The sequence below is a fragment of the Phocoena sinus genome, chromosome 13, assembly GCF_008692025.1.
Source record: "Phocoena sinus isolate mPhoSin1 chromosome 13, mPhoSin1.pri, whole genome shotgun sequence".
Taxonomy (NCBI): Eukaryota; Metazoa; Chordata; class Mammalia; order Artiodactyla; family Phocoenidae; genus Phocoena; species Phocoena sinus.
Window position 1 is genome coordinate 59191932 of NC_045775.1, and position 22113 is coordinate 59214044.

Here is a 22113-nt window from a genome sequence, read left to right on the forward strand (position 1 = left end):
ATGTTCCTGGCTTTTCCACTTAATTTCTATGGCAATGGAATATGTACTTCTCCTCTCTGTGCCTCATGGGGACAATAATAGTTACCCATCTCATAGGATTAAATGACTTCATAAATATAAGGTGCTGAGAACAGGGTCATAGTGAATGCTCAATGAAAGTCTATTTTTATATATTTTGCTCCTTATCATTCTGTATTAGGGCTTGGTGGGGCTCATGGCAGGCACCCCAAAATATGCCTCAATGTCATATTATTTTGAATTAAAGTTACTTAAGAAATGGCTGATACAAGAGGGACTCTGACCCTCCTGTCTCCCTGAAAGCAGGAAATAAATCTTCCATGTGACAGGTGCCCTCCCTGTACTGGGAGATAGGAAGACATCCTTATCACCAGAGATAGGGAATTCAGGCCAAAAGACTACCTAAACAAACCTTGTTATTTCCTTCCTAACTCACTACCCAAGTCCAAACTGTTTAAATTCCTTACTAATTAGCACCCAAACCTAAACTTCTTTGTTCTGTCAATTCCTCTCAAATTAATTTTGTCTAAAAATATAAAAGCTAATGCTTTGGCCACTTCTTAGGTCCCATTACTATGAGACCTCTGTGTGCAAGAATTAAAATTTGTTTCTTTTTCTGTTAACCTATTTTGTGTCAATTTTATTGTTAGTCCAGTCACAAGAACTCAAAAGGGGTAGAGGGGGAAATTACCCACTCCTTGACAGGCTTCACCCTAATTTTGTTTAGTAAAAAACCCTCCAGGTGCTTTGGCCAATAATCTGTTTCAAATACATATTGAAATGTCCCATAGTGTTTTTTTGTTTGTCTTTTTAATTTCTATTGTTTAAGACAACCAGTTTTCGTTTTTGTTTTTTTAGTTTATTTATTTTGCCTGCGCTGGGTCTTCGTTGCGGCACGTGAGCTTCTCTAGTTGTGGCACGCGGGCTTAGTTGTGTTATGTGGAATCTTATTTCCCTGACAAGGGGTCGAACGCGGGCCCCCTGTGTTGGGAGCGTGGAGTCTTAACTACTGGCCCACCAGGGAAGTTCCAACAAGTGTTTTCAAGATACTTCGTGTAAAAACATTTTGGGGGTTAATTTTTATTTTTTATTTTAGTGAAACACAACTAACAGTGAATGATTACTCTTTCTTTGGGGCTTTGTGGGAGGAAATTAAATAGAACTTAAACATTCAAAATGTAAAACTATTACGTGATTAAACTACACCTAAATTAATCTTTGATTGAAAAAATGGCTCAATTAATTTAAAAATGTGAATTTGTAGGCTTCCCTGGTGGCGCAGTGGTTCAAAGTCCGCCTGCCGATGCAGGGTACACGGGTTCGTGCCCCGGTCCGGGAAGATCCCACATGCCGCGGAGCAGCTGGGCCCGTGAGCCATGGCCGCTGAGCCTGCGTGTCCGGAGCCTGTGCTCCGCAACCGGAGAGGCCACAACAGTGAGAGGCCTGCATACCGCAAAAGAAATGTGAATTTGTTATCGTTTTAAGATTGACATTTGACATTTGGCACTGTCTGCCACAAATAAAAAAGCAGTAAAATTATCTACCAAGTTCTCCATGATTTACCAGGCTCTTTGTTAGAAGGCAATCAGCTTCAAATGACAGAAGACCTGATGTAACAAGAACAACTTTTATCTCACATGATACTCTGAACACTGGTGGTTCCCAGGCTGGCTCAAAGGTCAATAGTGTCCTCAAAGATCCAGGCCCCTTTTTTTGTTTTCCTTCCTCTTTGCTACTCTTAGTGAACTGGTTTTCATGATCACAAGCTGACCGTCAGAGCCTTGGACATCAAGTCTTCATATTATGGTATACCAAGCAGGAAGGAAAGGAATGGATAGGAAAAGAGCCTTCTTTACATAAACTTTCTTCTCTCTCAATCAAGGAAGAAAACCTTTCCAGAGTTCACCAATAGACTTTCTCTTACAGCTCATAGGCAGAGTTGGGTCATATGTCCATATCTAGACTAATGACTGGAAAAGAAAAAAGGAGTTAAAATGTCTGAGTTAAACTAGTTATAATTTATCCCCTGGCACTGAGTGAGACCTACCTTCCGTGAGCACACTGCAAGCAAATGATAATTGAGAGGGCCTCTCTCAGCAAGAAGCAGGGGTGTAAGCTGAGTAGGCAACCAAGAGTTTCTGCAGCATTCTCCTCACTACCCAATGCCTACCTCTGCACCATTTCCAGCTAAGCCCTTCCACCTTACACTCAAGTCCTACTCAGCTTCTTGCAGTTCCCAAATACATTCCACAGCTTCCAGATTCTGATTACACCGTTCTGTATGCCTAGAATGTTCTTCTCCACCTTTCCTCCTTGTTCTTCATGGCTGCTCCCTTTTGTAGAAAATCTTTCCAATAACTTGGCCTCTCTGTTCTGTGACTTCCTCTTCCAGTAACTAAATCCCCCACTCACCTCAGCCACTTATTTCGTGGCCAGACCCAAGACTTGTCATTAACTGCATCTCCTCCACAATCTCAATTTCCTGTAGCTTCAGCAAGTTAATGTGCCTACCTTACGCACTAATTCCCATAGTCTAACCTGAATTCATCTATAACGGCTCAGGAAACAAATTCTCCAACCGCAATGCCTGGTTCTGTGAACCAAAAGAAGAAAAATTAAAACTTCTCTTCCCAGCATTCACAACTGCTGGAGTTCTTTCTGCTTCCATCCCTATTTTAATCTCAGTACTTTTGGGGAACAGAATTCCAAAGATGCAATGTACCTATCTTTCCTTTCCTGATATTGTCTGTGAACTGTTGACTCTGAATTCCTATAGAAAAACAAGAGAGAAGGATAATTTGCTACTTGGGCTATCTGAAAAAGCTGTACACACATGGTAGAAAGATAACTGTCCAAATTTTTGGCATGGTACAGATTATAGATCTCTGAGTCAGGAGAAGCCAGTAGAAGGACCAAGCAGTTTCACATCTTTATTTTCAGACAGATTTTGTATCATAAGGTAAAGCCTGAGTATACTAAGGCAGTTTTTCTCAATTCAGCCTGCTCTGTCTTGTAATCAATGGAAATTTTGTCTGCATTCTAGAACTTGGCTCTTCATCAGTTTTCAGCATTATGATTTTTCTTTTTTTTTTTTTTTTGGTCTTTCAGCGGGAAGTTATGTGATACTACATTTGGGGCTACTAGGCAGATACCATTTTAAAACTAAAAATTGTTTAGTGTTTTTTTTTAACAAGGTAAAAATTCAGTAAACATAGTTTCAAACATCTCATAAAAAGCTAAGCCATTTTAGAATATCTTAAAAAGATTCTCCCTATTTACTTCTGTATTAAAAAAGTAAATAAATTAGATTGGGGGGGATGTATTTTAAACTGCTTCACACATTATGCAAAGAAGGAACCATGAGAAATGAAGAACAAAAATAAAAATATCCCTGGATAAAATCCACGTGTACAGAAGATGATTCAGGATGTTATAAATAACTCATATGAGGTAAAGCAAACATGCAATATTTATATATCATTCTCTGAAGAAAGGGTATATTTTATTAATCCTCAAGTTCCTTAGCAGATTAATAATAAAAGCTTAGTATATATATCAACAAGTCCAACTGCTGGGCCCAAAGAAAACTCAAATTAATTTAAGGTGAGTTTGCTTCTTTTTCATCTGATTCATCATCCATAACCTAAAACAAAAGAACAAAGAGAATTGAAGAATTAAGGATTAGAAATTGCTATTTTCCTGATTTTAATATTACTTGCTTACCTGAAATACTCTAATCTATAACAATGCGTGTCAATTCAATAAGAATAAATCTACCAACAGCCCCCAAAGCACAAGGTTTGCATCATAACCTGATATTCTAAAAACACAAAAGCAAATTGAATATTAGCAAATTAATTAAAACATTGGTCTCTTTTCCTTGTCCCAAAGGAGGCTTCCAATAGCAGAGTCTCAGCTGGACAGAGAAGACTATAATGATAACTGGTATTTCCTAGCTGTATGACTAATATATATAACTGACATTCTTGCTGTTTTTTCCAAAAGGACCTTATTTCCTTAAATATATTCTAGGGAGCTATACCAAATTGTTACTGTAAAAATATATATTAGAAAAACGAATCACTAAAAAAGGTAAAGAAACAAAATATCATACTAGCAACTAATTATTTTGGTCTTACTGACATAAACGTTCATTTTAAACCTTAGAAGAATGTGAAGATTTTCATTTCAAGTAAGTTAAGAAAGATACTAATGAATACTTGAAGAAAAAAAAGAACAGATTAGTATCTTTTCATGAGTTAATATATTACTCAGATACTAAAAACCAACTCCTTTGGAAAGAAAAAGAGTTATATAAGACTATTTTTTCTCTTCACCATATCTACTATAATTATATGCCAATTCAGGTTTATAATCCAACTGCCAATTCATCACCCCACCCTGGACAAGTGAATAAAAACCTTCCTTTGTCAATCGACCAAAGTGTTAACTACTGTAATTTTAAAAAAAGGGATGTAGAGGGGCTTCCCTGGTGATGCAGTGGTTAAAAATCCGCCTGCCAATGCAGGGGACATGGGTTCGAGCCCTGGTCTGGGAAGATCCCACATGCCGTGGAGCAACTAAGCCCGTGCACCACAACTACTGAGCCTGCACTCCAGAGCCCATGCTCTGCAGCAAGAGAAGCCACCGCAATGAGAAGCCCACACACCACAACGAAGAGAAGCCCCGCTCACCGCAACTAGAGAAAGCCTGTGCACAGCAACAAAGACCCAATGCAGCCAAAACTAAATAAATTTATTTAAAAAAAGGCATATAGAGGATAATGGAACAAAAATTAATTTAAAAAAATCCAGATGAATCTGGCTCTGATCTGAAACAATCAATGGAAAAACAATTCCCTCATAGTTTCTTTTGGGTTGAGTAAAAAATGGATATTTACTTCCAAGGAATTGATATTTTTATATCTAATCTCAGCAGCACCCAATCCAAAAAATTTTGTCAATCAACTTCTATTTTAGGCAAAAATATTATTTGGAATGTTTCTAAATATTTAATACAAACTATGTAAACAACATTTACAATACACAAGGCTAAGTGTTGAAGAACACAAAGACCTAGATGTGATTACAAACCTCTCAAGGAAATTAACCCTGAACAGAAAACTGAAACAGAAACACAGAAGCTTTGCACAGAAGTACAGCTTAATTCCAAGTGAAGGACTGATAAGAATTTCAGAGAGGAGATGGCATGTATTGTACCAAAAGGACAGGTTTAAATACTACCCAGAGATGAGTGAGTCTCACAGGAGCTGAGAGGAGATGATGCCCTCTCCTTAAAGGCACAGAATTACCTGAAGAGTTTTTTCAAATTTCTAATTTCCACACGCTCTTTCCTTACTTGATAATCTCTCTCCATAAGGCCATGCCTCTTGTTTGAGAATTACTGCAGTGATCGTCACTATCACTGCTGAGAAAGTACTGTACTATATTCCTTAGATATCTTGGGGCAGAAAAAATGTTGACATCAGTCTATAGATAAAGCTCTATTACTCTACTCAATAGTCTGTTTTACTGTACAACAAAGTATGATTTCTTGATGAGCTTCCTGCCTGCACATTTAAGAACAAGAAGTGTTTAAATACGAAGTAGTGGAGCTCTTCCACTAAAGACTTCTCAACCTCATCTATAAAATTTCATCATGTTTTGAATCCCCTTTTCATAACTTTTCTAGAGCAGCAGTATGCCCTCTGAGTCTCAGTTTCCCATGTACAAAATGGAAATGACTTACTTAATACACTGTGTCGTTAGAAGATAAATGAGGTAATACTTGTAAAAACGCTGGGCACATAGTAGGTAATTCATAATACTAAAGTTAATTCTTAAATAAGGAGCCTGCAAGTCTGATAAAATGGTAACACAACGATATAACCCTGGAAGAAAATGTCAGGTCATGAATTTCTTTTCTTTCCAAAAAATTCATTTTAATATTAAATCTGAACTGTCATACAATATTGGCATACCTGTTCTACACCTTCTACTTCTGGAATATAAAACTGCAGCATGTTCTGAATTCCATTTTTCAGAGTAATGATTGAACTGGGGCAGCTGGTACAAGAACCTTGGAGTTTCAGCTGTACAATGCCATCTTCAAAGCCTTTATAGATTACATCTCCTCCATCTTCCTGCACAGTTGGCCTGCAGCCATAGAATATTTGTGATATATTTAAAATAATAGAAGTTTTTGTCAAAAAAATTTAATAAAACTCAGATCTTAGATTTTATATTAATAAATGCACAGTTAGAGCTTTTATAATCAAGAACAGTAACTGCAGCTAGTCTCATTTGTAATTTTTTTAAACTTTCAGATAAAATGCCAAAATTCATTCATACAAATACTTTATCTGCTTATTACATTTTAATCTTGCTTATTAATAATCTTTCTTAAGCATTTAAGATTTCAAATTTCCTAAAAATTATACTGATTACCTAAGATACACTCATTCACTTCTTTTAAGCGAACAGAGTGAGACTGACATGTGCTGGCTTTTTTTTTTTTTAGTTAAACTTTGCATTGAAATATAAATACAGAAAAATGCATAAATCATGTATGATCAGTTCAGTGAATTTTCACAAAGTGAACATACAGTTATTCTAGACCAAGAAACAGACACTACAACCCCAGAAGTCACCCTGTTCTTCCTTCTAATCACTCCTCCCAACCAATGGTAACCATTATCCTCCCTGCTATCACCCCTGATTAATTCTGCCTATTTTTTAACTTTATAATTTATAAATATAAATTCCGTTTAGAAAACACAAAGTATTAACTCTTTTTTAATCTGGCTTCTTTTGCTCTTTGTGAGATTCATCTACATTGTGGCATATAGTAATAGTTCATTCAATCTCACTGCTGCACAGTATTCCATTAAGTGAATATGCCAGAATTTATCCATTCTATTGTTGATGGACATTTGGGTTAACAGCAGTTTTTTGCTTTTACAGATAGTGCAGCTGTGGAGATTCTTGCAAATGTCCTTTGGTATACATATATATTACAGCTGGGAATGTACCTGAGAGTAGAACTGCTCATCAAGAATATGCATATGTTCAGATTTAGTAGATACTGCCAAATAGTTTCCCAAAGTTATATAAACTTATATTCCCACCAGCAGTACATGAGAATTTCTGTTGCTCCACACATCCTTACCACCAATTGGTGCTGTCAATCTTAATAATTTTAACCATTCCAGTGGATCTGCAGTGGTATTTCATTGTAGTTTTAATTTGAATATTCATAATGACTAATGAGGATGAGCACTTTTTCATGTTTAGTGGTCATTTGGTTATTGTCTTTTGTGAATTACTACTCCAGTGTTTTTGTGAAGAGACTGCTCCAGTCTCTATTTGTTTGTCTTTTTCTTAACAACTTGTAAGAGATTTTAAATATCTTCTGCCATATATATAAATATCTTCTAATCTGTGCTTTGCTTCTTCACTGTAAATGATGCCTTTTGATGAAGAAGTCACAATTTTACTATAGTCCAATTTATGTCTTTCCGTTAGTTTGTCTTGTCTTGTCAAAAAAAATTTGCCGGGGCTTCCCTGGTGGCGCGGTGGTTGAGTGTCCACCTGCCGATGCAGGGGTCACGGGTTCGTGCCCCGGTCCGGGAGGATCCCGCGTGCCGCGGAGCGGCTGGGCCCGTGAGCCATGGCCGCTGAGCCTGTGCGTCCGGAGCCTGTGCTCCGCAACGGGAGAGGCCACACAGGGAGAGGCCCGCGTACCGCAAAAGTAAATAAATAAATAAATAAATAAATTAAAAAAAAAAAAAAAAATTTGCCTACCCAAAGGTCATGCAGATATTCTATTTTGAATTTCCTTTGTGATTTCTTTGTTGACCATGGGTCTTTTTGAAGACCATTTAGTTTTCAAATACATAGAGATTCTGTAGATACCTTTTTGGAAATTGACATCTAGCTTAATCTCACTGTAGAAAACAATATTCTCAATGACTTCAATCCTTAAAATTTGTTCAGCGTTAAGATTCAGAATACAGCCTATTTTAGTAAATCTTCCATGTACACTTGAATAAAATAAGTATTTTGTTCTTGTTGGGTGCAATGTCCTATGTGTGTCAATTTAGTCAACTTTGTAATCATGTGTATAACTCATATTTTATGAGAGTCATTTTATATGTTTGCTCTATTTGTTATTGAGAGAGATGTGCTGGCCTCCCATTATAATTGTGGATTATCTAATTCTCCTTTTAGTTCTCTCAAATAGTCTTCATTTATTTTGAAACTGTTATTAGATGCATACAAGTTTAAAATTGGTATATATTCCTCATAGAAATTACCCTTTTATTATTATGAAAGATTTCTCTTTATTGCTAGTAATGTCTTTAGCTATAAAGTATATTTTGTCTGATATCTGTATAACTACATCAGCTTTCTCTTATTCATTTTTTGCATGCTATATATTTCTCTATCTTTTTACTTTCAACCTTTCTGTGTCCTTATATTTAAGGTGTATACCTCTTACAAGCAGCATGTAGGTTTTTTTAAATAGCCAATCTGACAATCTTATTTTGTTAATCAACCCACGTACATTAAAATATAACTACTCATATGTTTGGGTTTATAGTACCATCTTATTATTTATCATTTTGCATTACTTTGGATTAAACAAGTATTTTTTTTAATATTTATTTATTTGGTTGCGCTGGGTCTTAGTTGTGGCAGGTAGGCTCCTTAGTTGCAGCTCGCAGGCTCCTTAGTTGTGGCAGGCGGGCTCCTTAGATGTGGCTCGCCAGCTCCTTATTTGCAGCTTGCTGGCTCCTTAGTTGTGGCACGTGAACTTTTAGTTGCGGCATGAGAACTCTTAGTTGTGGCACGCATGTGGGATCTAGTTCCCTGACCAGGGATCAAACCCAGGCCTCCTGATTTCGAAGTGTGGAGTCTTAACCACTGTGCCACCAGGGAAGTCCCCGTATTGTTTTTTATTATTCCATTTTCCCCCTCTATTGGCTTGGTTATACACAGTCTTTTACTGTTGACTTAGTGTTTATTACACAAGATGCCTATTTGATTTCTTAAACTCTAATATAAATTAGTACTTTTATCAATTCCCAGATAATGCCAAGAATGAAGAATACTTACTCTTTTTTTAAATTATTTTTTTTAAAAGATTTTTTGATGTAGACCATTTTTAAAGTCTTTATTGAATTTGTTACATTATTGCTTCTGTTTTATGTTTTGGTTTTTCGGCCCTGAGGCATGTGCGATCTTAGCTTACTGACCAGGGATCGAACCCACACCCCCTGCATTGGAAGGCGAAGTCTTAACCACTGGACCGCCAGGGAAGTCCCAAAGAACACTTACTCTTATACTTATCACCACCTTTTATATCTTTGTCATGCATTTTTTTTTTTTTAGTAGGTTAACCCTTCTTTTAAAAAATTTATTTGGCTGCGCCAGGTCTTAGTTGCGGCACACAGGATCTTTGTTGTGGCATGCGGACTCCTTAGTTGCAGCATGCATGTGGGATCTAGTTCCCTGACCAGGGATCGAACCTCAGGCCCCCTGCATTGGGAGCTTGGAGTCCTACCCACTGGACCACCAGGGAAGTCCCCTTTGTCATGCATTTTAATTCCAGACATATTAAAAACCCTATAGGACACTGTGAGACCCTTTTTGCCATATATTCTACGTCTCTCATACTTTTTTGCTGTATTTTCCATTCTCTTTTCTGTGCTTCAGCTGGATATTTTCTGTTGACTTATATTCCAGTACACTAATCTTCTCTCCAACAGTATCCAATGTGATGTTCAACTAACCTAATGAGTTCTTAAGTTTAGCTATTATACATTTTAGTTCCAGAATTACTTTTTCTTTTTTTATAGATTCCAGTTTTCTGATGAAATTCTTCATCTCACTTTCTATTTTCTCAAACATTTTATTCACAGTTATTTTAAAGATCATGTCTGATAACTCTCACATCTAGGTTATCTATGGATTTGTTTTATTTTCTCTTGGTCCAGTTTCCAAATTCCATGCCTAGTAATTTTTGGACAATGAATGATGAACAATGTACATGAAAAACTGAAGTGACTCAGGATTATATTACATCAGAAAGGATTCACCCTATCTTTTGGCAGTAGCTCAACCTGCTGTGGAATTAGGTTCACTCAATACTGGACTACAGTTTTGTAAGGCTTGGTCTACCTCTGGTTTGTCCACTTTCAAGGGGATAGTCCTCTAGAGAGTCCGACTAAAAGCCTGGGTGTTCCTTGAGGCCCCACACTCCTTGACAGATCCTAAACTCCAATTTTTGTCACCACCCCCAGCACCATAAAACTGCCAAAACTCTGCTCAGCTTTTCAACTCCTTTTTGTTTGACTTCTTAGTCTCTTCCCCTCCATAGCTAAGAACAAGTAAGTGCCATGTGGGGAGAACTTCTGAGTATTAAGGCTTATTTTTTTCTTTTCTCTGGGATCTTGCCCTTTAAAGTCAAAGCTTCATTGGAAACCCAGAATTTTAATTTTTGTCTTCCCATCTCTACAAAGTTGCTGAAAGCAACATAGTTTCTCTGATTCTTAGCGACTGCCCTTTGCCCAGCTTCTCATATTCTAACCCCACGTCAAGAATCAGCGAATGCCCCAAGGGAAGTTTCAATGTGCTTCCCTTCTCTACAGGACCTTATTTGCTTTGGCAGCTATCTAATACTGTCCAACAACACACAAAAAATTTTTTTTGTATTTTATCTAGCTTTTTTGGGAATTGTCAGCAGGACTATTGGTCTGCTACAAGCAAAAGTGGAACCCTATGGTTCTCTACTCATTTAAATTTATTCTTTTGGGGCAGCAGCCTAAAAAGAGGTGCTCCTCTCTTCACAATTCTCCCAAACACTGTTAAGCCATTTTTTTCTTACTAAGAAATTTGGTATTTTAACAATATCAAACCCAAATGGTGACCACGAAAGATAAATTATTATGTTTAGACAGAGTGTTATAAATTGTGAGTGAATATAGAGAATGTACAGGCTTTAAATTCAATTGTCATGGTTACCTATTTTGGTTTACATTAGCTTATACTTATTTTGTTAACTCTACTACAACCTCAGAGACAAACCAAAAGTACACTGCTACAATGAAAATTGGCTCTGTAGTATTGATATATCTGATCTCAGGTAGATAGATGAGCACATACCGTATTCTAGTATCTAACAATTCCTTAATCATTGCCACAACTTCATCATCATCTTCAGATCCTAGAAACAATTATGAATAAAACATATCAACAGTAGAAATTTTATATCCATGCGAGTACAAACATTAAAACAGAGTGACTTTAACTTAGGGGAAATGTAAAGGCCATTCATTTGATTATCTGAAGAAAAATTAAGGAGCACTGATCAACATTTGGTGATAAATGTGAATACTGAATAATCTGATCTACTAATTATGTTAGGATTTGAATTTTTGGGCCAATATATTTGTAAACTTTCATCCTTCTCAAGAATTGAAAAGTAGCAGAGAAAAGATATTGTCTGAATTTTGATGAAAACTTTGAGACAAAACAGCACACCTGCTTTGTAAGTTAAGTTATATTTTCAATTTCTCAATTTAACAAAATAACAAACATACTAAATACAGATGTAAGCCTTATGGAAACTCTAAAATGTTTTACATATCTGAGCAAAAACTTGGTTTTTTCATTTTGTTTCATTTTTGTTTTTTTTCACTTTGTAAGGTCATATACCAATCTTCACATATGCCTATTTTTATGGGTTTTATATTTTTTTGAAAAATTTCTTTACCATTGGGAAAATTAAAATGCAGCTAATTCAAATTACACTGTGACAAACACTAGAGTTCTGGCAACAATATAAGTATCAACATATTAATATTAAATTATATCAACTTTGAATTTTTTAATAAAAGAAATAAAATATAATAAAGTTAAAATTCTCTTACATCAGCAAACCTACATTCCATTCCACACCATCACTTCCACAGGCAACCACTATCATGACCTTAGTGTATATCCTTCGAGTACATGTTAACATTTACAAGTCTATATTTATACACACTATACACACTGTTCTATACCTTGTTTTATTTCTATTTAATATACTAAAAGGTTTTTCCATATCAGCATATAAAGATATGCCTCAATTTAAAAATTAGGTGCATAGGGCTTCCCTGGTGGCGCAGTGGTTGAGAGTCCGCCTGCCGATGCGGGGGACACGGGTTCGTGCCCTGGTCCGGGAGGATCCCACGTGCCGCGGAGCGGCTGGGCCTGTGAGCCATGGCCGCTGGGCCTGCGCGTCCGGAGCCTGTGCTCCGCAACGGGAGAGGCCACAGCACTGAGAGGCCCGCGTACCACACACACACCAAAAAAAAAAAAAAAAAAAAAATAGGTGCATAGTAATTTTTGTATGGCTTTGTCTTCATCTGGCTAGTTTTTATATTATTTCAGTTGTTTCTAGTTTGCTATTTCTAACAATCCTGCAGTATACATGCTTACGTAAAGTATATATCGGTGTATTTTTGCATATATATCTAAGAGATAAATTCCTAGTTCTGCTGGACTTCCTTAGTGGCACAAAGAATCTGCCTGTCGATGCAGGGGACATGGGTTCGAGCCCTGGTCTGGTAAGATCCCACATGCCATGGAGCAACTAAGCCCGTGGGCCACAACTACTGAGCCTGTGCTCTACAGCCTGCAAGCAACAACTACTAAGCCCGCACACCTAGAGCCTAGAGCCTAGAAGCCACTGCAGTGAGAAGCCCACACATCACACATCACAACAAAGAGTAGCCCCCGCTCACCGCAACAAAGACCTAATGCAGCCAAAAATAAAATGTAAATAAATAAATAAATTTATAAAAAAAAAAAAAGAAAGCACTCTTTATATAAAAAAAAATTCCTAGTGCTGGGTCAACAGGCTTGTGTATTTTTAAGTTTTGGTAGATGTCAAATGGCTCTCAAAACATTGTATCAATTTTACATACATGTCCATCAAGAACACATACAATTTAAAATTTGTATTATTATTTAAAATTTGCATAAATGGTATATATGTAAGAACATATAAATAAACTCTTCAGTTTTCCTTTATCACTTAGTATTTTTTATATCTTTCCACACTGATATCTCCTAATCAAGTTCACTCCTTTTAACTGCTAACATACTTTAAAAATATTTCAATGAACATGCTTCCACATGTTGCCTTGTGTACATTTATCACTCATTTAGAATATATATTATCTAGAAGTGAAACTGATTCATTTAAAGGTGATTATACAAATGTTTGTGTGTGTGTAGATATATGTATACATACACACACACACACACACACACACACACACACACACACACACAAAACAGTATCTGTACAATATTGGAGAAAGGAAAAATTTCATCAACAACAAATATAATAATCACAGCTAGTATTTGAGATCCATGTGACGTTACTCTTCCAAGTGCTTTACATACAATAAGTTATTAAAACAATGTACACAAAACAGAAACCACAAAGGATAAGATGAAAATATGCGACTCCATTAAAAAGAAAAACTTCTGTGCTTGCTTCAGCAGCACAAATACTAAAACTGAAATGATACAGAGAAGATTAGCATGGTCCCTTTGCAAAGATGATACACAAATTTGTGAAATGTTCCATATTTTAAAATAAGAAAAAATTTCTTTCTTGTTTTCTTACATGGGACTTTTGTTTGTTTTTATTTTTGGCTGTGTTGGGTCTTCGTTGCTGTGAGCAGGCTTTCTCTAGTTGCAGTGAGCGGGGGCTATTCTTCATTGCAGTGCGCAGGCTTCTCATTGTTGTGGCTTCTCTTGCTGTGGAGCACAGGTTCTAGGCACATGGGCTTCAGTAGTTGTTGCACGCGGGCTCTAGAGTGGAGGCTCAGTACTTGTGGCGCACAGGCTTAGTTGCTCCATGGCATGTGGGATCTTCCCAGGCCAGGGATCAAACCCATGTCCCCTGCCTTGGCAGGCGGATTCTTAACCACTGCGTCACCAGGTAAGCCCAAGAAAAAATTTCTGAATGACAAAAGACAACCTAAATATAGTGAAAATATAAGGCATGGTTAGGGAGAAGTTATTTGCTATGAATATGCTTAATTTATATATAGTATATTCGGGATTTATACTCAGAATATTTTTTTAAAACTTGCTAGGGCTTCCATGGTGGCGCAGTGGTTAAGAATCCGCCTGCCAATGAGGGGGACGCGGGTTCAAGCCCTGGTCCGGGAAGATCCCACATGCCGCGGAGCAGCTAAGCCCGTGCGCCACAACTACTGAGCCTGTGCTCTAGAGCCCGTGAGACACAACTACTGAGCCCGCGTGCCACAGCTTCTGAAGGCCACGCGCCTAGAGCCCATGCTCTGTAACGAGAAGCCACCGCAGTGAGAAGCCCGTGCACCGCAACAAAGAGTGGCCCCTGCTCACCGCAACTAGAGAAAGCCCGCGCACAGCAATGAAGACCCAACACAGCCAAATATAAACAAATAAATAAATAAATTTATAAAAAAAAAAACAACTTGCTAAAGCCAATACAAAAAAGACACATAATTCAATTTTTTAAAAAATCAGCAAAGTTTATGAACAGGAAATTTACTGAAAAGGAAAATATTGGCCAGTCATATGAATATTGGCCATATGTTTGTATATATGAAAACCTTCAGGCTCAATATTAATCAAGGAAATGCAATTAAAACAAGACACCATTTTACCCCTAACATATTGGTTAAAAAAAAAAGTAAACACAAAGTGATGATGAAGATATAAGAAAGTTGAAATCCTTATACACTGCTAATTTGCATGTAAGTTAGAACAATTTACGATACAGCAATTCTGCTTTTAGGAATATACTCTAAAAGTACCCTAAAGCAGGTTTCCACAAATGCACAAAGAGACTTGTACAAGAACACCCAATGCAGCAATGTTTGTAACAGAAATTAGCACAATTTACTTGGATATAAGTAAAGGAAAAAATTAATTAACTGTAATTTATTCATATAATGGGATACTATCCAGCACTTAAAATAAATAAATGGGTGTATTTCAAAATATGTGAAAAAAGGAAAGTTGCACATAACACAAGTTATTTAAAGTTTAAGAACAAAAACCAATACTATAAATTCCCTGCAGAGACTTACATGTGTAGTAAAAGTTTAAAAACAAACTAAATTTACATACATTTCTGTAATAGAAAGGGAAAAGGGATGGGAGTTCTGGGTCTTTGGCTATGTCTTTAATATTTTATTTAGAAATGAGTCTAAAGCAATTAAGGTAGAGAGTTAACCTTTGTTAAATCTGAGAAGAGGACAAATTGGTGAGCATTATAATATTATTTTCTATATGCCTGAAAATTTTTATAATTCAAAATTTTAGTTTTGTATAATATATTCAATTTATACACAAGCTTTATAAAATGATGGATGAAACTACTACACATGAAATTTTGTCCCCTCTGGGATTGGTTCCAGAGCTAAATATAGTATAATGATAAAAATCTGTAATCCCATGACTTCTGAAATCAAGACAAATGTGAAGAAAATAGAACAGTTTAAAAAAAAAAGATAAATACTAATTACCCAACACATTACCTGCTTCTCCTGAAGGTGTTTCCTCAGTAACTAAAGGTAAGCCAGATGCAAAGAAATCCATAATTGTAGCATAGATATCTGGCTTCAGTAAATTCCAGTCTAACTCTTCATTTTCCTGTAAATATTTGAAGGAAAACGTTACATTTTCAACCAAGGGCAAAGACAAACACAAAACAATACCTTTAAGAATCTTTCCCTACATATATTCTATAGCACTCATTTCTGGAAAATATATGTCAGTTACTGTTCCTAAAGGAGCTGGCTTATAATGACTTTCAGAAGATACAATCTTAGAACATCCCCCAATTCATTCATCATCAAATAAGTGTGCTGTATGTACATGCCCTATAGAGGGGATACCAAAATGACTAAAAGATGTTTTTTCATGAGGTGAAGAGAGTTAAAATACTGAATGGATTCTGTGTTTAAAGAGGGTAATAAAGAGACTTCCCATTCTTTTAATAAAATAGGATATAACTGCTTGATGAACTATACAGGATATTCCACAACTATTCAAAAAAATTCAACTTACGTATATTACTTAATAGTATTGAAGAAACCCAATGACATAAGTGTTGAACCATAAGTATAACGTGTCTTATCTACGGCTATTGTACTAGAGGACTTGCGGACTGTCAACTAGACTGGTATCCGTAAGAAAGAATCCATAACTATTTCACTTCCATATCTGGCCAACTAGTTGATTCCATTAAAAAAAAAGAGACTGATAGTACCCAAATAGTACTAACATCTAAAATGAGAAAGGCAGAATGTTTTGTTTTAATTTTTTAAAGGAGAGCTCTTTAGGCGAAAAACTATTAGAGGCAGTCTAGATTCTCAGGAGGCTGTTAGCTAGGGTCTAGGCTTAAATACTATTAAAAAGTGAGTCTTCGTATACAAATGGGTCTATTTTTGTCATGGATTAAGAACCAATTTAGAGACAGTACACAGAAGGTAAAACAGGCACTACTACGAATACAAAAACAAAATTAGTGAGACGTCTTAGTGATGGGTAATGAGTACTATTTCTAGGTAACATTTTAATAAATCATTTGGAAGATGGATCAGAAGGCTACCTTAGAGCTTTAGTAAGTAGTGGGCTCTACTGAATAGGGAAATATTGGTATTAAAAGAAAAAAAATATTATGAAGTTATCTGAATGAGAAAAAGGCAGCATATAAGCTGCAAATATACATTTAGGGGAAAAAAACCGATGCATAAAGAAGCCTGTGAATTATCAATTACAAGTTAGAAAGGAAAACAGGCAATCACTGAAGCTATCAGGTAAATGGGATAGTCCATGATGAGGAAGGCAATTGGAAGAAAGCACATCAATCTACCAGTCTATCTATTAAATATCATTGTGTGCCCTAACTTGGAGTATTATTTATTGGTTATATCATTTCATTAAGAAAAAATAACGGAGCTGGAGAAATTTCAAAAAGGCTAACTAAATTACAAAGGGAAAGGGAAATAAAAGATGACGTACCAAAATCAAATCAAGAAAAAAAAAATCCTTTGTAATCTATAATCACGTTTTCATCCCCCCCCAAATTTATATAACATAGGCTATATGTAAAAGAAATAAAAACTTCTTAAAATACATAATTTCCTATTTGTAAAATGAAGACAAGAAAAACTAGTTATAAGAATTAAATTTTTAAAAAGTAAAAATAAAGGGCTTCCCTGGTGGCGCAGTGGTTGAGAGTCCGCCTGCCGATGCAGGGGACACGGGTTCGTGTCCCGGTCCGGGAAGATCCCACATGCCGCAGAGCGGCTGGGCCCGTGAGCCGTGGCCACTGAGCCTGCGCATCCGGAGCCTGTGCTCCGCAAGGGGAGAGGCCACAACAGTGAGAGGCCCGCGTACAGCAAAAAAAAAAAAAAAAAAGTAAAAATAAAAACCACAGTAAATTAACTATACTTCAATTTAAAAATGGTTTAAAAAGAATTAAATTAGATAATGTATGTAAAGCACTAGTGCCACATCAAACATGTTGGCAATGCTAGTCCTTTTCTCTCCTTCAAAAAACATCAAAGAAAGAAAATTGGGGGGCTTCCCTGGTGGCGCAGTGGTTGAGAATCTGCCTGCCAATGCAGGGGACACAGGTTCGAGCCCTAGTCTGGGAAGGTCCCACATGCCGTGGAGCAACTAGGCCCGTGAGCCACAGCTACTGAGCCTGCGCATCTGGAGCCCGTGCTCTGCAACAACAGAGGCCGCGACAGTGAGAGGCCCGCGCACCGCGATGAAGAGTGGCCCCCGCTCGCCGCAACTAGAGAAAGCCCTCGCACAGAAACGAAGACCCAACACAGCCAAAAATAAAAATAAAATAAAACAAAAAAAGAAGGAAAATTGAAGAATAACAAAGATAGGTCAAATGTCTATAAACAAGTAAAGACTAGAGATCGGTGAGCACACATTTGCTCACCACAATCCTACATTTGGGGGAAACCACTTGAAACCTGAAAATTCAATTTAGGAAATTTTACATCATTGTTTCCTTCTACAAAAATTTCTTTGAATGCATACTATGTGCTAAGCATTGTTGTAGGTGAGCTTAACAAGATGGACTATCTTTATCTTCATGGAGTTTACACTCTAGTGCCGGAAAGAGAGGTAATAAAAATAAACAATATCATTAAGAGATAAGTGTAATGAAGAAAATAAGGTAATAAGTGCCTGGGGGGAGTTACCACTTTCAGTAATATGGTCAAGAAAGGGTTTTCTGAGAATTTAGAAAAAATAACACTTTAAACAACCGGGAAGAACATTTTATAATCTGGATATTTGTGTGAACAACCATAGCCACTGGGCCAGCATGGAAGAAAATCCTAATCCTCCTCCTCATATAAACAGCTGCAAGAGAGTACTAGACTAGATGTAACATGTTGATAACTCAGTATGTCCCCTTTCGTGGTGCAGCAAGAACTCAAGAGTAATCCTTTCAAACTGCTTAAGAGGAGCTAACTGAATACTTTTGATTTTGATGCAAAATTGGGCAAGTGATTAAGTTCAGTGCATACATATCAATTACAAATTTAAAAGAATAAGTATAGTTCAAATTTATATGGTTCATTTCTCATTAGTCTAGTAGACTTAAAAGTGAAACAGTCTTTTCTAGCAAATATGACCCTAGATGTTGGATGGGTAGCATATTTAGCTTGATTTTTTGACATTAAGAGATATCCAAGTGTTGCAGAAGTGCACAATCCACTGCTCTTGTCTGTGAAGCTCTGAAGTGTTACTGCAGGATGGTAGGCTGGCAGAATGTGCCAGATGCCATTTTATAAATGCTCACTTTGAAAGGAGACAGGTAATCATTCTGTAGGCCAAATATATATATATTTGATCACTCATTCGCTTCTCTTTTTACTCTATCAATGTAAATTAAGAATTAGTAAAAATTATACTTGGAAGCCTAAATTTTAGTCCTGCCAAGGTTGAGTCTTGGTCCTGCTGGAGGCCACCTATACAGTCTTGGACACTGCATTTAACTCTCTGAAGCTCAAGTTTTTCTCTTTTGAAAAATGAGGGATCTGGACTACAGTTAATTTCAACTTGAAAATTCTATTAAATAATTAACTTGAGAAATGTAAGAAGTAAAATTAATTTGAGATTTTTAATAACAGTATGTGTAGAACACACCAAGAATGGATATTCTGGAGATGGGCACTGGACTCAGAAAAAACTAAAAGTATGTCACATCTTATTTTACATAATCCTATGCTTACCTTTGTGACAGTGATGAAATCTGGTCCAAAGAAGACACTTTTTACTCCTTCAATCCTAAATAACTGCCTGTGAAAAAATTTTAAGAAAGAGATAATAAAATGTTTTATTACGGAAAAGTCTACAACAGAAGTCCCCAACCTTTTTAGCACCAGGGACCAGTTTCATGGAAGTCAATTTTTCCACGGAGGGCGGGGAGGGGTGGGAGATGGTTCCAGCAGTAATGCAAGTGATGGTGGGGAAGGTTCAGGTGGTAATGTGAGTGATGGGGAGTGATGGGGAATGGCAAATGAAGCTTCCCTCGGTTGCCCACAGCTCACCTCCTGCTGTGCGGCCTGGTTCCTAACAGGCCGTGGACCGGGGGTTGGGAACCCCTGGTCTACAATATACATAAAAGTAGAGAGAAATGTAAAAGAACCTCCACACAGTCATCACCAGTTTTAACAATTAGCAAATCATGGCCAATCTTGTTTCATCCTCTTACCCTACAATCCAGCAATCCCACTCCTAGTTATTTAACCAAGAGAAATGAAAACATATGCTCCATAAAGACTTGCACGTGAATCTCTTTTTTTTTTTTTTTTTTTTTTTGCGGTACGCGGGCCTCTCACTGTTGTGGCCTCTCCCGTTGCGGAGCACAGGCTCCGGATGTGCAGGCTCAGCGGCCATGGCTCATGGGCCCAGCCGCTCCGCGGCATGTGGGATCTTCCCAGTCCGGGGCATGAACCCGTGTCCCCTGCATCGGCAGGCAGACTCTCAACCACTGCGCCACCAGGGAAGCCCTGAATCTCTTTTTTTTAATTTATTTATTTACTTTTGCCGCTTCGGGTCTTCGTTGCTGCACGCAGGTCCTCTAGAGTTGCGGCGAGCGGGGGCCACTCTTCACCGCGGCGCTCGGGTTTCTCACTGCAGTGGCCTCTCCTGCCACGGAGCATGGGCCCTAGGCACGCGGGCTTCAGCACTTGTGGCATGCGGGCTCAGTAGTTGTGGCTCACAAGCGCTAGAGCGCAGGCTCAGTAGTTGTGGCACACAGCTTAGTTGCACCGCGGCATGTAGGATCTTCCCAGACCAGGGCCTGAACCCGTGCCTCCTGCACTGGCAGGCGGATTCCTGACCACTGCACCACGAGGGAAGCCCTGCACATGAATCTTTATAGCAGCTTTATTTACAATACCAAAAACAAAAAAATCTGGAAATGTCCATCTACTGAGGAATGACTAAACAAACTGGGAATACCCATACAATGTAGTATTACTTGGCAATAAAGAGAAATGAACTATAGATCCACACAAGGACAAGGGTGACTCTCAAAATCATTATACTAAATGAAAGAAGCCAAACACAAAAGACTATCTGGTTCCATTCATATGAAACTCTAGAAAAGGCAAAACGGTAGCAGTGTAAAGAATATCAATAGCTGCCAGAGTGACAGATGTGTTAACTAACCTTTCTACGTAATCATTTCACAATGTATATGTATATCAAATCATCATGTTGTATACCTTAAACAATGCTTTATGTCAATTACATCTCACAGAAGCTGGAAAAAACGTTTTTTAATAAAAATTTAAAAATTAAAAGTCATTGCCATAAAAAGAAAGTTAGCAGGGTGTGGAGGTGAAGCAAGAAGAGACTGAAAGCAAAGGGAAATGAGGGATCTTTTACAGTGATAAAAATGTTTTATATTTTTATTTTCTTGGTGGTTACACAATTATATGTACTTATCAAAACTCACTTAAAATTGGTGAATTTTATTGCATGTAATTTATACTTCAGTAAAGCTAATTTTTTAGAATCCTGTGAGAGAATGAAGGGCAGATTATAATTTGAAAAAGCCCTTCAAGGAATTTTGAATTACAGCTTCCTTCCCCAATCACTGACATATGTACCACACCTAGTAGACTCTCTAAAGCAGTTTCTTTTTTCCCAGCCTTAGCAACAAAAGCTGACATACTCCAAAGAAGGTTACAGTTTCCTTTTCTTTGTCTACCATTGCAAGAATGCTATCAAAATTACTGCTTTGAAATTATTTAGGAATTTGTCTGAAACTATGTCATCTAAGTCCTTTACACAACCACTCCATGTTAAATTTGCAAGTGGTCACAAGATTTCTGGCTGCAGCTTATGATCCATAAACCAAAGCACAGACCTTTAAGTAGGACCCTTGATTAGCACAATCAGCAAAGCTTTTTTTTTTTTCGCAAATGAAAGGACTGTGCGAAGGAATACACCTGATCTACGGTCCGTATGACGGAGACTGCTTTAGGAAAGAGTTCACAGGTTCTGTCCCTAAAAGAAAGAAAAAGCGGAAACAGGAGTTTCAAACATTATTAGACATGCTTTGTTATTTAGGTTACTCTCCTTGGGACAATTTCAACTTGTCAATGTCCAAAATAAAATATGAAAACACTATCCCAAATGTAGTCTAACTTGTTCAGAGTACAAAGACTATTACCTCTCTTAGGCTGGACGCTAGGACTCTGTTAAAGTTCGACTGACTTTTTTAAGCATTGCATCATATCCAACATGACTAACTGAAAGGTCAGGTTCTTCTATCCCATAATTGTGCTATTCATTTAGAAAATTTAAACACACGGCTTAATATTTATTTCTGTTAGACTTTTATCTTATTTGCTTTAAGCCTAATAAAACTTTCAAAAATGTCTCTGAATTTTGCCATCCAACAGATAAGCAAATCCTCTCATCTGAAAAACGGATAATTAAATCTTTATTAATGTTGCTGATTTTTAAAAAGTCCTGAATAAACATGCCAACTACA

The 22113-nt window shown here is 37.2% G+C and overlaps 1 protein-coding gene and 1 non-coding gene across 4 annotated transcripts in view; one reads left to right on the top strand and one right to left on the bottom strand.

The window, feature by feature from the left end:
* Positions 1–2935: 2935 nt before the first annotated feature.
* NFU1 (NFU1 iron-sulfur cluster scaffold) overlaps positions 2936–22113 on the bottom strand; it is a 28818-nt gene continuing 9640 nt past the window's right edge. For all 3 annotated transcript variants that reach the window (XM_032653329.1, XM_032653331.1, XM_032653330.1), the window contains 5 exons: positions 19337–19403; positions 15608–15722; positions 11184–11244; positions 5999–6173; positions 2936–3661 (listed from right to left, as the gene is read on the bottom strand). In XM_032653329.1, the coding sequence (XP_032509220.1) occupies positions 3617–3661; positions 5999–6173; positions 11184–11244; positions 15608–15722; positions 19337–19403 (463 nt within the window). In that variant the 3' untranslated portion in view covers positions 2936–3616. The remainder of the gene's footprint in view (positions 3662–5998; positions 6174–11183; positions 11245–15607; positions 15723–19336; positions 19404–22113) is intronic.
* On the top strand, positions 13562–13668 carry LOC116764844. The gene has a single exon (XR_004353053.1). It is a non-coding gene; the product is annotated as a U6 spliceosomal RNA (small nuclear RNA).